We start from the raw sequence: 16,079 nt of genomic DNA on the forward strand, positions 1-16,079 counted from the left end.
AAGATGTGTCACTCGTATTGTTTTGAATGGGAGAAAGTGTAACGCGCAATATGGCGGAATAAGTCCTGCCTTCTAAATAAGAGCCAATCGCCGACTGGTAAAGTCATCGCGTCACTTCAGCGGCCCGTTAGAATCACTGGTTTCTATAGAAACAGTCAGACACGTGCCTCCGAAGAGACGGGCATTTAGGTCTGCGCATGCGCATTAGCTTGATCCAGCCTGAAAAATAGTTGGTTTTTTTTGCCATGATTCGAGCGTTTAGAAACTAAATTTATGAGCCGGTTGTTGTTAAATTTCATTGGTGATTTCAAATATGAAATTTAATCGTAAGGTTGGCAAACAGTTTTGGAGAATTTGATGTTTCCCCATTCAAAGAGATTGCATGATGCCTAGGATGCCCGAGAGGCATTTCAAAGATGGCCGCCGAGTGAAATGACTTGTCTTAAAGGGACTTTGTCTAATCTGAGATGTGAGGGTAATATAAGACTGGCGTGACGTCACTTACAGCAGGATGGTCTTTCCCGAGTGTTTTCTCTCTGATGGAGAGAGCGTCGTTCAGCAGGTGAGCAGCCTCTTTATATTTATTCTGATCCCTGAGACAGACAGACAGACAGCACATGACGATGATGTCATCAGGTACAGTTCTTTACTGTTGTGAAATGGCTGCAAAACACATTGTCTCACCTGTACACCAGTGCCAGGATGTTGAGCATGGTGGCCACGTCGGGGTGGTCGTGTCCGGAGGTTTTCTCCAGGTCCTCCAGAGCCTGTTTGCAGAGCGGCACGGCCACCTCGTACCGGCCCTGAGATGCGTACTGAATCACCAGGTTGTGGAGGGTTCGGAGGCGAGCCGGGATTTCGTATCCGCCCTGCTGTGCGGCTGCTACGGCGGCGCTGTTGTGCTGGTGCTGCACTGTAGAGGTCAAAGGTCAGAGGAGGGTTAATGCAACGGGACAGACAAGCACTCGTATGTGAGGGTGCGGGAATGATGTTCACATACTTCCTTGAGTGTGCTCCTCCTCGTCGTTGGGAAAGAGATCGTCTAGAGAGTCCTTGGGCGGCTCACCATCTTTCTCCTCCTGGACAGATATGCAAAGAAAAATGTAAAAAAATGTTCCCTTTTGTTAGTTCATATTTTATTAAAGGGGTCATGAATTGAGAAATCAACTTTTCCTTGAGCTTTTGATATGTAAGTGGTCATCATACTATAAGAATATCCTGTAAGTTTCAGAACTGAAAATTTCCTTGTTATTCCAATAAAAGCTTTTATTGACACCAGGAGCAATGGAACGATTGATCCTGGAATGTGCCAATCATAGATAGGTAAAACGCCACCTCTGCAGACGAAATTGACGCCTACTTCATCATTGCAACGTTAGCCCCGCCCACTGGCGTGTTAGTGAGATGAGGAGGAGAGAAGCGCGATACAGGACCAAAAATAACATTTCACTTCTTTGGTAAATCAATCGTAGGCTTTGCAAAAAGACTTTTGTGATATGGACTCAACAGTAATGCAACAACATGTATGTAATTGTGTTAATTCTAATGTCTGATCTGATATGTAACGATTCATGTACAGTCAGATGTTTTTTGTATACGTGTCAGTAAATCAAACCAGTGACTAAACGGTCAAATTCACGTTGTTTCTCTTAGTAGGATGAAAATGATCTGTTATTTAATTGGTGATTAAATTATATATAGAAAGCGATCAAAGAACTTTCCCTTTACAATCGCTAGAGCTGTCAATCAAACATTGCGAGTTTTATCAGTGACAGAGTTCTGGATTCACACCAAAACTCCCGTTTTATTCAACAAATCTCTTAGTTACTTTGTGTTTGCACAGTTAGTTATAATGAAAGCATTCATTAGTGTGCAGAAATTGAGTTGCAATGACAAGATCACTGCTTTCATGCGCTCAACAAGAATGTTCATCACTGCAACCTTTCATGACACGATCTAAATATAATGTCATAGATCTAAATGTAATCAACACTTTTCATGATTAGTTAAACTTGAGAGCTGTAATATTAAAAACGTGCTAAAAGTTTTCAAGAGAGTAATGCTATTTTTAATGCAAAGATGTTAGCCAATCACAGCAGTGGGCATTTACACTGAAGTCTCACAGCAGACATGCCCCTTAAAACAGAGCGTTCAAATAATTGGCCTAAAATCAGAGTAGGAAAAATGCCTTTTATTTCTAAATTATGACAATTTTGATGTAAAAAGCATACTAACAAATAAAACAAAACAATGCAGTTCATGGCCCCTGTAACTAATATTAACAAATGCAACTTTTGATTTTTAAAGTAAATGTTGAAATTAACAGTAATTAAAATTAATAAGTGCTGTAGAAGTATTGTTCAGCATGTCTAATAAATAAGACACTGGTTACAGTGGCTTTCCTCTCGCAGTGATTTATTCCCACAGTTATCTGGTAGAGGAGCCAGTTCTGTGTTCTGAAAGGCTCTTTCTTGTCTTTCTCATCTTGGCAGCATTTTAAAAGGTTCCCAGCATGAGAATGCAGATCTCAGGGGTTTTTGCTGAGCTCAGACACTCACAAAGCCAAAGATCTGACGTCAGAGTGCACGAAACACACGATTTGAGGAATCATTCGCACAAACACTGCACTCACACATTCAACTTTAATACTGATAGTGCTACACGTTTCAGTACATCACTTGTGATGATGATGATTAATCTACGGCGTGATTAAACATGCATCATCAACTCACCGAAGGCGACACGTCTTCGTCGTACTTCTTGAGCTGGTTCATGAACTCCAGGTGTTTCTTCTCCTCCTCCAGCTGTGCCACGTTCTGCTCACTCTTCTGCAGCTTCTGCTGTGTGTTGGCCAGCTCGTCCCGAAGCCACTGGTTTTCCTGACAGAGTCGCCGCACCTGAGCGCGCAGTTTCTGCTTCTCCGACTCCACCGCGTTCAGATGGTTAGACAGAGCCATCATAACCTAGACACCAAGACACAGTCACATGATCACAAGTTCCTCCTTCTGTCTTTAGTTTTAGCCACAGTAAGCACTGTGACACACATTTGTTCCATCTCTGAAGTCAATATGAAACAGCATTCAGTTCATGTGACTGACGTAATCTGACAAAGTCGCTTTATAGCAGAAAATGAAGCTGTAATTCTAATTAAAAGCAACACTGATACTGTTTTTCATGTTTAATACTGTAAAGCTAAAGAATAATAATAATAATATGAATCTTTATTGTCATTGCATGCATACAGTAGTACACAACTACGAAATGAAATTAGCAACTCTAAAAGACACCTAAAACAGTAATAAATAACTAATAAAATAAAATAACAATAACAACAGTATGACCCATGACCTCTGACCCTGGTGCCTCACCTGAGCCTCACCCAGCCCCAGCTCAATCATCTCCACAGACTTCCGGAGCAGGTTGGACTTCTCGTGCACCACATTGGCCTCCTCGTCCTTCTTCAGGCACTTGATGGTCTCCAGGAGGCTGTGCAGGATGGAGTTGTGCTCATTCTTCAGAGCCTCCAGCCCCTGGATCACCAGCTTGGTGTTGGAGATGATCTCCTCCTGCGATAACTTCTCCAGCTTCTCATCACGAGGGTACACCATCGTGGACATGATCTAGCAGAGGAGCGGCCTGAGAACACAGAGACAATGATGATGATGATGAAGATTAGTGGAAGTGATGCACTAAAATCAATGTTCACAGAAACCGAAATTCTACAGCACATGGCACATTAAAGAGCATCAAAGCCATGTTAATTGTTTGAATTTCATTATAAAACTGAATTTGAAAGCTCATATCAAACAAAACACAAAGTTTCTTAAAGTCTTAAAGGCACAATATGTAATTTTCACCGCTAGAGGTCACTTATACAAAACAAAAGGCGTAGCTTGATGACGCCTTGATTTCGTGGAATCATGGGAGGTGTTGTCTTCACGTCTACAGCCGGTGGAAAAGAATCAGACAGGGCTCAGGCAGAAATCATATTCATGGATAAGCTAATGTATTAAAGATTTATAAACATTACTGTAGATCGATGAAGCAGGGTGCAGGCTTCCGGTCATGAGTATGAGGTAACGCAGCTCTGTTTATCATATTAGATACATTTGTGTTGAAAATGATGTTATATTGTTACTCTGCGCGTTCACTCGGCAGCTGTTGTGAGACACTGTTACACACTGCAGTAAGATAGATCGATTTTAGAATATCATATTAAATGCTGGATGGCTTGTGTTGATAAATGGCATGCAATTAATTTTTAAACGTATTGTATGATGGAGAAAATGCTGTATTACTGTTACTAAAAATAAAGCTGCACCTGATTATGCTATGTTAGCTACTTCACAAAATAGTGTTTTTCTGTGAGGCATGGTAAAGCATGGTACTCGCAAAAAAAAAAAATCAAGAAAATTAGATTTAAACAATAAGACTAAATGTGTTGAGCTATATAACAATTCGTTTTCTGTCTATAAATATATCAAACAGTTGTTCCCTTGTCTATTAAAACGTTTAATATATTAAAGCGTCTTTGGTGTTTCCATGGTTTCTATAAAATAAAACCGGAAACCGAGGGTAACGCGGGTATGACGCACGCAATTGACAGGCAGTCGCCTCATATATATAACTCTTCGCCTCACTAGATATATAATATCTAGTGGTTTTGGGATATTTTACTGCAAAAATATTACATCTTGCACCTTTAAGTCTAGACTTCGATCGAAAGAGCACTTTTAATGTCAAGTGGAGGCTGGTTCCACAAACAAAAATGAAGATCGATTACAATCGAGAGACCAATATTGTTGATCCAGCTGACATGTTTACTTGTTGAAGTTTATCCACGTTGTGTGCATGAAATAAACACTGACACGCACCACTGAAGAAACACTAAAGCAGTAAATGCCACCGTTTTTGTCAATAATTTCGTCCCTCCAAAACATTTTCAGCCAAAACTGACAATTCATTTTCAGCTGAGTATTTTTAGATGCTGAAAGTTTGGTCATCACTCAGTGTCAGTGTAGATCAGCTCAATAGGAATTATAGGGGGTTTGAGATGTAGGGGGTTTACTGGATGAGCTCATGTGATATTTAGAGGTCAAAAAGACTTAGAGGCGACATCAAACGACCGAAGTGAGCTTCAGATGAACTCGAGCCACAAATCAAACACAGCAAAAGGCCTGTGGCACAGAAACAGCTGTAATTTTCCTAGATAACATCCTTATCCTCCATGGAGTGCAGCACGTCCTCCGCTGCGCCTGCAGACATGCACTCATCACAGAAATAAACCCTCAGCAGAACACAAGCATGGACAGATGGGTGACACTGTGGTTCAGATGCATTAACTAGCGTATGACACACGTCACATCATGAGCGTCTGCCGCATGACCAATCTATAATGACTGACCACTTCAATGCCTGATACATGTTTGATTTATCATTAGTGGAGAGAGACAGGAAATGATGTGGAGAGGAGGGCAAGAGAAACACGGCCGGATTGAATGACTGACCGCAGGTGCATTGAATATTCAGTTAATTTCATCATCCTAAACTATAACGAGACAGATTTGAGTTGACTATGTGACAAAGAAATTAGCTCAAATGATCATCTCCTAATGGAGGTGTGATGATGGAGATGCGCTGGTCAGTTTGTGTCTTTGAGGCTGAATTACTGTGTCAGACGGTTTGAGCCTCAAGGTTTCAATAGAGACACCAGTGAATCTCACAGATTGACAGGTCTGATTCCTGCAGACACACAGAGGAAGCATCAGACCAGCGTTACTGAACACATTATTCAGTCTGTTTTATATTTAAAGGGGATCTATAATGCCCCTTTTACAAGATGTAATATAAGTCTCTGGTGTCCCCAGAATGTGTCTGTGAAGTTGCAGCTCAAAATACCGCACAGATCATTTTTTATAGCTTGTCAAATTTGCCCCTATTTGGGTGTGAGCATAAACACACTGTTTTTGTGTGTGTCCCTTTAAATGCAAATGAGCTGCTGTTCCCCACTTGCTATCCAGAAGAGGGCGGAGCTCAACAGCTCAACAACAACAAAGCTGGAGAATCTCATGCAGCCAAAATGAGGATTGTCAGTAACGGTGTTCAGCCTTACATTGTTCAAACTGGAGTCGACACTGATGGAGAGACTCAGGAAGAAGTTACAACTTTTAGAATGAAACTGGACGTTTCTGAATGGTTAATGGATACATTTATGTAGTTGCTGTGGAGTTGATTCAACTCATCGACTAGCATGTGCCATCATGTTAATCTTTTGTGCAAATCCAGCGTTGAATTGACCCTCATTTGTGAAGCAGTCTGGCGTAAAATGACGGCATGACAACAACACTCTACTACAACAACTCTTTCTCTTCTCTAAAGCAGCCCAACATGGCCCCGCCCCCTTTTTTGCATGTTCTCGGGGGCAGGATTTATGTAAACTTTGGGGTTTGTGATGTCACCAACCCCGGGTAGAAGCTTGTTGTAGTCCTTAAAAAGCAATTTCTGTAAAAGAAAATATCTCCCTTTACATTGAACTTTGAGCGTCGTAACTTTGCAGGTGTTGTTTATGCTCAAACAGCAACATTACACACTCATACATTATTATTACACAATCATAATCAACCACCCCTTTAATTAAAAACCATCTGTCCTGTTTGAGGAGACACTCACAGAAACCCAAGGACACTCACTTAGTTACAAGCCCTAATTATTGTGTAATCATCGTTATCATGATGAACGACAGGAAGACGGACTGAGATGTTGACTTCATTCTCTTATCAGATACAGCCACCATCGCACTGATGTTTCCTCACAGAACAACATGATGAGCCAATCAGGAGGAAGCAACATCAAAATCAACAGAGCGAATGAAAGCCACAGACGAACGGAACACACTTAAAGCGTTAGTTCAACCAAAAATGAAATTTCTGTCATTAATTACTCACCCTCATGTCGTTCTACACCCATAAGACCTTCATTCATCTTCGGAACACAAATTAAGATATTTTTGATGAAATCCGATTTTTTTTTCTTCCATAGAAAGCAATGTAATTACTGTCATTCAAGGTCCAGAAAGGTACTAATGACATTGTTAAAATAGTCAACGTGACTACAGTGGTTGAACCTTACAACATAAACAGTGTAGGACAATGACGGGGAGAGACAATTTTGTTAAATAAAGTCATTATTTTTGATTTGTTTTTGCACACAAAAAGTATTCTCGTTGCTTCATAACCTTAAGGTTGAACCACTGCAGTCACACTGACTATTTTATCAATGTCTTTACTACCTTTCTGGACCTTAAAAGGTGCAATGACGTTGCTGCCTACTCAGAAACCCTCGGATTTCATCAAAAATATCTTAATTTGTGTTCTGAAGATGAACGAAGGTCTTACGGGTTTGGGATGACACAAGGATGAGGATTTAATGACAGAAATTTCATTTTTGGGTGAACTAACCCTTTAGCACTACAGGACTAAAACAGGGTGAGAGATGACGACGAAACGTCCAGGGCTGATTTGACATCTCTCTGGATGTCAGTCAAAAAGCCTGATGAATTAATTTCACACAGACACAATGACAGATTCCCATCGTGCACACGGACACACACACACACGTGTCCCTGAGGAAACAAAGAGCAAAACAAAAGAAACACTGACATTGAACTGAACCACAGATGCCAACACACACTGACTGAAGACCAACGCAAATGACAGATGACTGCAGGAAGAAAAAACATCATATAACACACACAAAAACCATCATGAGTGTGTAAGTGTGTTGACCTCACCGTCAGCACCAATGATGATGAAACGACTCCAGCCTCAGCGACACTCAGGAAACAAAACACACGACTGAAGCGAGCGACGGCCGACACCCATCCGAACACTGCCGAAAGAGAGACGGTGTGTGTGTGTGTGTGTGAGCATCATCAGCCCCACCCTCACAGAGACAGACAGACGGGAGGGGGAGGATGTAGCTGAAACACACACACACACACTCCGACAGTGAACAGCATCACACACGTCAGCAGCACACGCAGTGATAACGGATGTCACGTGACCCCAAGCGACCTGCAGGACACGACGGTGCTCATCTACACCTGGAGACACTCATCTGAGACAACAGTGTATCTCACTACAGACATTCTCCTTCTGAACCTTTATTTTTAAGAGTGTAGCTGTGAGACACAGCAGAAAATCTTGTGCTCAATGAGCATTTCTGTCATTTTTTGCATCTAAATTATGTACTTGAGAAGCAAAATGGCATAAAATATTCAAGAAAAGATTCTTTCATGTTTTAACTTGTTTATAATTTACACATGAAAGAATTTTTTTAGCGAGACGAAACAATCACTGAAAACAGTCTGAATATCACTTGCGTTGCTGCTTCTCGTTTGAAGGATTTTTCAGATATTTTTGCTGCAAAATAAGACAAGACTCTCCTAAAACTGAGACTTTTGATTAAAATGATAATCTCTGTTGTGAAGCACCTCAGATGTGAGCCAGAGCTGAATGTATTTTTGCTGACTGACTACACAGCGCTAATGATTCAGAGTGGATCAATAATTACATGTTCTCTTTACACAGAGACTTGAGCGCAGTAGAGCAGAACCGGAGGAAAAAACCCCACAGACTGGATCAGATGTGCAACTCATGCCCAGCATCAGAACCACAGATTCACATCAGGACTAAAGCACACAAAACACAATCACCGCAGTGACCTCTGAACCCACCCACCCCCCCGCAGGTCATCAGTCATTCGCTCCCTTCCTCCATCCTTCATTTGCATCAGGGCTGCCAAGTCTGCGGTTCTCCCGGAGACTTGGACTGCTTTTAAACTGTTGCTGTGGGTTTTTTTCCAGTGGGTTAAAGGTTTGACATAATGCATAAAGTATATTTGACTGAAATGTAGGGCTGGGCGATATATCGCATGCGATTCTCACGCGCATTTTGTCAGTAAAGCCGGTTCCCTGATTACCGCTAAATCGCCATCACCTGCTTTCAAATGGAGCGGCATTTAATAGACAGAACCGTAGTTCACTGATAAGCTATGCAATATCGCGTTCATTATCGCAGATGAATCGGCTTCGATAATTAACGCGATACTGCGTAGCTTGTCAGTGAACTACGGTTCTGTCTATTAAATGCCGCTCCATTTGAAAGCAGGTGATGGCGATTTAGCGGTAATCAGGGAACCGGCTTTACTGACGAAATGTGTGTGACAATCGCATGCGATATATCGCCCAGCCCTACCACAATCATCACCATCATCACCACAATCCTCACCATCATCATTATCAACATAATCACAATCATCACCATCATCATCACCACAATCATCACCATCATCACCACTACAATCATTACCATCATCACCACCACAATTATCACCTATCATCACCACAATTATCACCTATCATCACCACAATCATCACCATCACCGCAATCATCATCACCACAATCACCATCATCACCACCACAATCATCACCATCATTATCATCACCACAATTATCACCATCATCACCACAATCATCACCATCATCACCAGAACACAATCATCACCACCATAATCATCATCACCACAATTATCACTATTATCACCATCATCACCACCACAATCATCACTATCATCACCACAATCATCACTATCATCACCACAATCATCACCATCATCACCACCACAATCATCACCATCATTATCATCACCACAATTATCACCATCATTATCATCGCCACAATTATCACCATCATCACTACAATCATCACCATCACCACCACTACAATCATCACCATCACCACCACTACAATCATCACCATCATCACCACCACAATCATCACCATCATTATCATCGCCACAATTATCACCATCATCACCACAATCATCACCATCACCACAATCACCATCACCACCACAATTACCACCATCATCATCACCACAATTATCACTATCATCACCACAATCATCACCACCATAACCACCACAATCATCACCATCATTATCATCACCACAATTATCACTATCATTACCACAATCATCACTTTCATCACCAGAACACAATCATCATCATCACCATCACCACAATTATCACCATCATCACCAGAACACAATCATCATCAACACAATCATCACCATCATCATTATCACTATCACCATCATAACCACAATCATCATCACCATCATCACAATCATCATCACCATCATCACTATCATCACCACAATCATCATCACAAGCTTCCCGAAACACACACAGCCCTTCATACATGGAAACACACATCACAATCCTATAAAGTTTTTTTTTTTTTTTTTTTTTTTTTTGCAGGAAATAAGGTTAATATGATACCAAAACTTATACCAATAACAGTGAAATATCACAATTCTTGAACCACAGCAAAACTACTAGTCTAACACAAGTAAAATTGATCATTGCTGCAGGGCTTCCCAAACTGGACTTCACCTAGTGAATGAATCATGTTAATTATGATTAATTAAAGTAAAATTACAATTAACTAAGAATTTTTAAATAAAAACAACAATTAAAAAAAATAAAAACATAAAATATGCATTAAATATATATATATTTTTTAAAAAATGTAAGAAAAAATAAATAAAACCAGTCAAAATAAAATGCTTACTAAAACTTTTTGTTTTTAGTAAAAAATAGATTATTTAAAATAAAAGCAGTGAAAATAAAGCTTACTAAAAATATTTTTTAAAAAAATAAAAGAAATAATTTAAAATGAAAACTGTCAAAATAAACCACTTACTAAAATATCATTTAAAAAAAAATGATTTAAAATAAAAAGTCAAAATAAAATGCCTACTAAAAATATATTTTTTAAAATAAATGTAAACAATAAATTAAAACGAAAAGTCTAAATAAAATAATAAAATGTGATTTTTCTGAAAAATAAATGTAAAAAATAAATAATTAAAAATTAAAAGTCATAAAACGCTTGCTAAAAATGTTTTTAAAAATTAATTATATACATAAAAATAAAACACTTGCTAAAAAAAGATTAAATACTATATGTTCACCTGCATGTCTTGTGTCCATGGACTGACATCAAAGAACTGTGAATGTGCGAATGTGTTGTTAAATTATTACAATATTAACTTCAAATCCCAGGTGGACTTTAAGACAATATCTCAGCTCAAAGGGGTTCGACTGAGAAACACATCTGTGAATGGCTGATCTACAGTATGTGTACGGTGTGTGTTACACTACAGGAAAGTACAGGTTAAAGCTCATATGAGTCTATTTTACAGGAAGGTCTATAATGAGAGAGAACGCTCTGAATCACCTACATTCAAGATAATGAGTTGGGACGATCTGGGATTTTCTTCTGGTTTATGATGAAGCTGAACTGATGTAGGCCTGTTTAAAACACTGATTCTGATCAATAACATCCGGCACAAGCTTTAATGCTTTATGAAACCCTCGAGCACTCAGCCTGTCTGGACAAGCAGACGTGAATCGGTTTGATCTCAATGTGTTTCATTCATTCAACTGTGTGTCAACATCAGGGCAAGGGAAGAATCAGAAGCCGCCGTGATCTCATGCCGTCACGCCTCGTATCTAGAACATTATACTGTAGAAAACACTGAGAAACTATTTCTGTTGACATGAACATGCTGCTGCCTCGATCAGATCCTCAGAAATACACCTTGAGCACATCTACTCGTGCCATATATTCCCTTTAATGACGTGATATCACATATATACAGATGCAGTGACATGAATTCCTGCCAGTCAGTTTACAGTAAATCATACAAGCACAGAGTGAAGAACACACACAAAAACTGGCACGACGGGTTGGACGAGTATCAGACATACAACAGAAACAATATACACTGAGTCATTCTAAACCCCAGGTAAACGTAATCTGGGGTTATTTTGCTTCACGTTTCACACTGCTCATATTTACCCTGGGTTAACAATTATGTTAATAATCCTGGGTATTCATAAACTGACGTTTCATATTGTACATTCCTAAACCCTGGGTTAATGTTCTTATCTGCATATTTGTGGTGTCAGTGTCATTGACTGGATAAATGCAGCATGCGATAGCTCTAGCATTGCACATCCACATATTGCCGACTGTACTATCGAGTTTATACTGAATGGACATTATGGACTATAAAAGTAAGAATGAAACGGTCTCTTCTTCACTCGAATTTGGGCTTTTTACACTGCGCTTAACCCCTGGTTATCATCGTTCAATAACCCTGTAATAATCCTTCAATAATCCTTTTAACCCTGTCACACTTGTAATTCAGATGCGGGGTTAGCACCGCTTTTTACCCTGGGTTATAAAACCCTGCTCCGGAGCAGGTACGGAAACAACAGTTACGCATTGTATATAAACAGTAAATTCAGCGTTTGAGATGAAAAATGTAAAATGCAGACATTTAATTCTTACCTTTATAGTCCAAAATGTCCATTCAGCATAAAGTTGTAAACAGGTCGCTCGCTGCGTTTATCCAATCAATGACACCACAAATATGCAATATGTTAACCCAGGGTTTAGGAATGTACAATGTAAAATGTCAGTTTATGAATTCCCAGGATTAATTGTTAACCCTGGGTAAATTATGAGTAGTGTGAAACGTGTAGCAAGATAACCCAGGATTACATTTACCCGGGGTTTAGAATGACCCAGGGTTAACTATTTAAAGTGTGAAAAGCCCCACTGTTGTGTTTTTTTTTTGTCAGAATTTGACATTTTCTGTTTCTGAATTTGTTTTTTTATACAATCTGCAGTGTTTCTGTTACTGTCCAAAGCAGGCAAATATGAGTACGTGATTGGTTGTCTGTTGCTAAGCATCTAGTTGTAACATTCTAACACTGCTTTACATCATTGTTTGGCACCACAATGCGGTGTTAACACTGCAACAAAGACTATAGAATAACACAAGACACGTCACTCGTATTATTATGAATGGGAGAAAGTGCAACGCGCAATATGGCGGAATAAGCCCCGCCTTCTAAATAAGAGCCAATTGCCGATTGGTAAAGGCATCGCGTCACTGCAGCGGCCGTTAGAAGCTCCGGTTTCTATAGAAACAGTCAGACGCACGCCTCCGAAATGAAACTGAAGTGACGCGCATTTAGGACTGCGCATGCGCATTAGCACGATCCAGCCTGAATAATACCGTTTTTTGTCATGATTTGAGCGTTTGGAAACAAAATTTATGAGACAGTTGTTGTCAGATTTCATTGGTGATTTCAAATATGAAACTCTTTATTTTTATCAAGTTAACATAGCATTAGTTTTTACTGTGGTATCGAAACTGGTATTGAGAATTGTGAAATTAAATATCGTAACAACCTTATTTCCAGCAAACAAAAGAGAGAGAGAGACTATATGATATATTTTGAATTTGATACTGTGAAAATGACATATCGTACTATTAAATTTTGGTGAATAGGTCCAGATAGATTTCAGTCTAATAGTGATACTTCACTCTGGCCAATTTCACATGTAATTTGCTCATTTTCAAAATTCAAAATACTGTATTTGTAAGCACTAATTTAAATACCGTTTTCCCCAAAGTATTTAATATTTTATTGTGATACATTTCAACTGAGGTATTTTGTGTTTTTATTTTAAAAACATTTTCATGTATTTAAGACCATCTCTGTACATATCTGATCATAAATATGAATACAAAAATAACAAACACACTTCATTATTATATATAGTCTGAGTGGACAGCTGGACAGCATATTTGGTCGTCTAGATAGACAGCACACTACGTGTTTGAGTCTGTGAGGATCCTGAATGCGGTCTAGTACACTATATAGTTTGAGTCTAGACAGACAGAGACAGACACACACCTCAGCGGCTGCTTCTTCCCTCAGAAGCGCGCTTCATCAACAAACACACATCTCGAACAGTTCAAACACACTCATGTAACACACACCAGCGTGAACGCGCTTTAGAAAGAGAGATCTCACACCTGAAATCGTTGCTTTTGTGAGGATTCCTTCGGAGCCCCTTTAATTCCAAGATGTCCACTATGGATGTGACTCTGCGCGTGCGCACACGCACAGACGCGTCGGTAGAAATGACGTCACTCTTCAGGCGGTGGTTTGCAGATGGGCGTGGCTTTCATCTCCGTGACAACAAAAAAAATCCCAAACAACCTTCAGCAAATAATATTCACCTCACCTTCATTATTATAAGAAAACCAGTGAATCTGAGCTGAAAACTCATTAATATATTCATTATTATATGAAGGTTTATATATGTATTGAGAAGTAAAAAGCCAACTTACTGATCTGCTGTATATAAACTTACTATTATTCTTCTGACCAAAAATTTGAACACTATCTCCTCCTAGAGCTTTAAAGCTACAACCACCAAACTCGGCCCAGAGCTTCAGACTGTTCTGACTCGGGTTGCTATATCTTTTCAAACTGATCCGACTAACAGTTTTCCTAAAAATGCTGATCAAAACTTGGAAAAACTCCCTTAGACTTACATTGAAAATCTGAACATTCCATCAACCTCCAACTGTCAAATTCAAATCTAAACAAACTGAAGCCCATTAAACTCAATGAAGCTGCCATTCAAACTCATAAACTAACTAACTAACTAACTAACTAACTAACTATCTATCTAACTTAATAACTAACTATCTAACTTAGCTACTATCTAACTTAATAACTATCTAACTTACTATCTATCTAACTTAATAACTTACTATCTAACTTACTGAATAACTATCTATCTAACTTACTATCTATCTAACTTAATAACTATCTAACTTACTGACTATCTAACTTAACTAACTATAACTATCTATCTAACTTAATAACTAACTTACTATCTATCTAACTTAATAACTAACTTACTGACTATCTAACTTACTATCTATCTAACTTAATAACTATCTAACTATCTATCTAACTTAATAACTAACTTACTATCTAACTTAATAACTAACTTACTGACTATCTAACCTACTATCTAACTTAATAACTATCTAACTTAATAACTAACTATCTAACTTACTGACTATTTAACTATCTAAAGGGGCTCGCACACCGGACGCGAAGCTCAGTGCCGCGACACGTCCATTGTTTTCTATTGTTTTCTGGGCGCCGCGGACAGGCGCCAAATGTCGCCGCCGGTGTGTGTACACTCATAGAAAACAATGCGTTCGAATTTTAAAGACGTGGCGCGGCGCTGAGCTTCGCGTCCGGTGTGCGAGCCCCTTAACTTACTAACTATCTAACTTAATAACTATCTATCTAACTTACTATCTATCTAACATAATAATTATCTATTTAACTTACTATCTAACTATCTATATAACTTACTATCTAACTAACTTATCTAACTATTTATCTTATTATCTATCTAACTTATTATCTAACTAACTAACTTCGTATCTTACTACTATCTAACTATCTATCTCACTATCTAACTGTCTGTGACGAGCAGGGTGGGCGAGAGCCGTGAGGGAACGGCGCGAGGCCGGTGACGCGAGAAGAAAATTAGCTTCATCTGCGAGGCGCACCGGCCTTGAGTCTCTCACAGAGGAGCTCCGGAAGCATAAAAGGAGGAGCGACGACAGTGAAGGACGAGAGAGGACCAGGCCTGGACTTTATTTTATGTTTTATTATGTTTGTGTGGCCGGCAGACGTCCACGAGGGTCTGCCGGCATTACTTTCGTTTTGTATTTGTTTATTTTGGAATTAAAGTTTTGTTGAACGTTCGCCAGTTCCCGCCTCCTTCTTCCCGTATCTACGAACTGTGTTACACTATCTAACTAAATATCTAACTATTTATCTAACTTACTATCTATCTAACTTACTATCTAACTATTTAACTTACGATCTAACTTACTATCTAACTATCTAACTTACTATCTATCTAACTATCTAACTATATATATATATCTACACACACTCACACACTCACTCACACTTACTCACTCACTCACTCACACACTATCTAGCTTTTAAACTACTAAACTAAAACTTAAACTATTTCAAACTTCAAGCTTTTAAAACTACTCCAAACCTTCTGGCTAGGCTTTTTCAAGCCAACTTAAAGTTTGTCTACGA

At 39.1% G+C, this 16,079-nt stretch overlaps 1 protein-coding gene across 8 annotated transcripts in view; it reads right to left on the reverse strand.

Moving 5' to 3' along the window:
- The window catches only part of klc1b (kinesin light chain 1b), a 34,254-nt gene extending 20,134 nt beyond the window's left edge, over nucleotides 1-14,120 (reverse strand). For 7 of the 8 annotated variants that reach the window (XM_048204057.1, XM_048204055.1, XM_048204056.1 and 4 more), the window contains exons 1-6: nucleotides 13,964-14,120; nucleotides 3,369-3,636; nucleotides 2,733-2,963; nucleotides 1,001-1,079; nucleotides 685-913; nucleotides 506-593 (exon numbers count right to left, since the gene is read on the reverse strand). In XM_048204057.1, coding sequence (XP_048060014.1) covers nucleotides 506-593; nucleotides 685-913; nucleotides 1,001-1,079; nucleotides 2,733-2,963; nucleotides 3,369-3,617 — 876 coding nt within the window. In that variant the 5' untranslated portion in view covers nucleotides 3,618-3,636; nucleotides 13,964-14,120. Of the gene's footprint in view, nucleotides 1-505; nucleotides 594-684; nucleotides 914-1,000; nucleotides 1,080-2,732; nucleotides 2,964-3,368; nucleotides 3,637-7,789; nucleotides 7,888-13,963 lie in introns of all 8 variants that reach the window. The other variant, XM_048204054.1, reaches the window with a different exon arrangement.
- Between the last annotated feature and the right edge of the window lie 1,959 nt (nucleotides 14,121-16,079).

The sequence above is a fragment of the Megalobrama amblycephala genome, linkage group LG10, assembly GCF_018812025.1.
Source record: "Megalobrama amblycephala isolate DHTTF-2021 linkage group LG10, ASM1881202v1, whole genome shotgun sequence".
In the NCBI taxonomy this organism is placed as follows: domain Eukaryota; kingdom Metazoa; phylum Chordata; class Actinopteri; order Cypriniformes; family Xenocyprididae; genus Megalobrama; species Megalobrama amblycephala.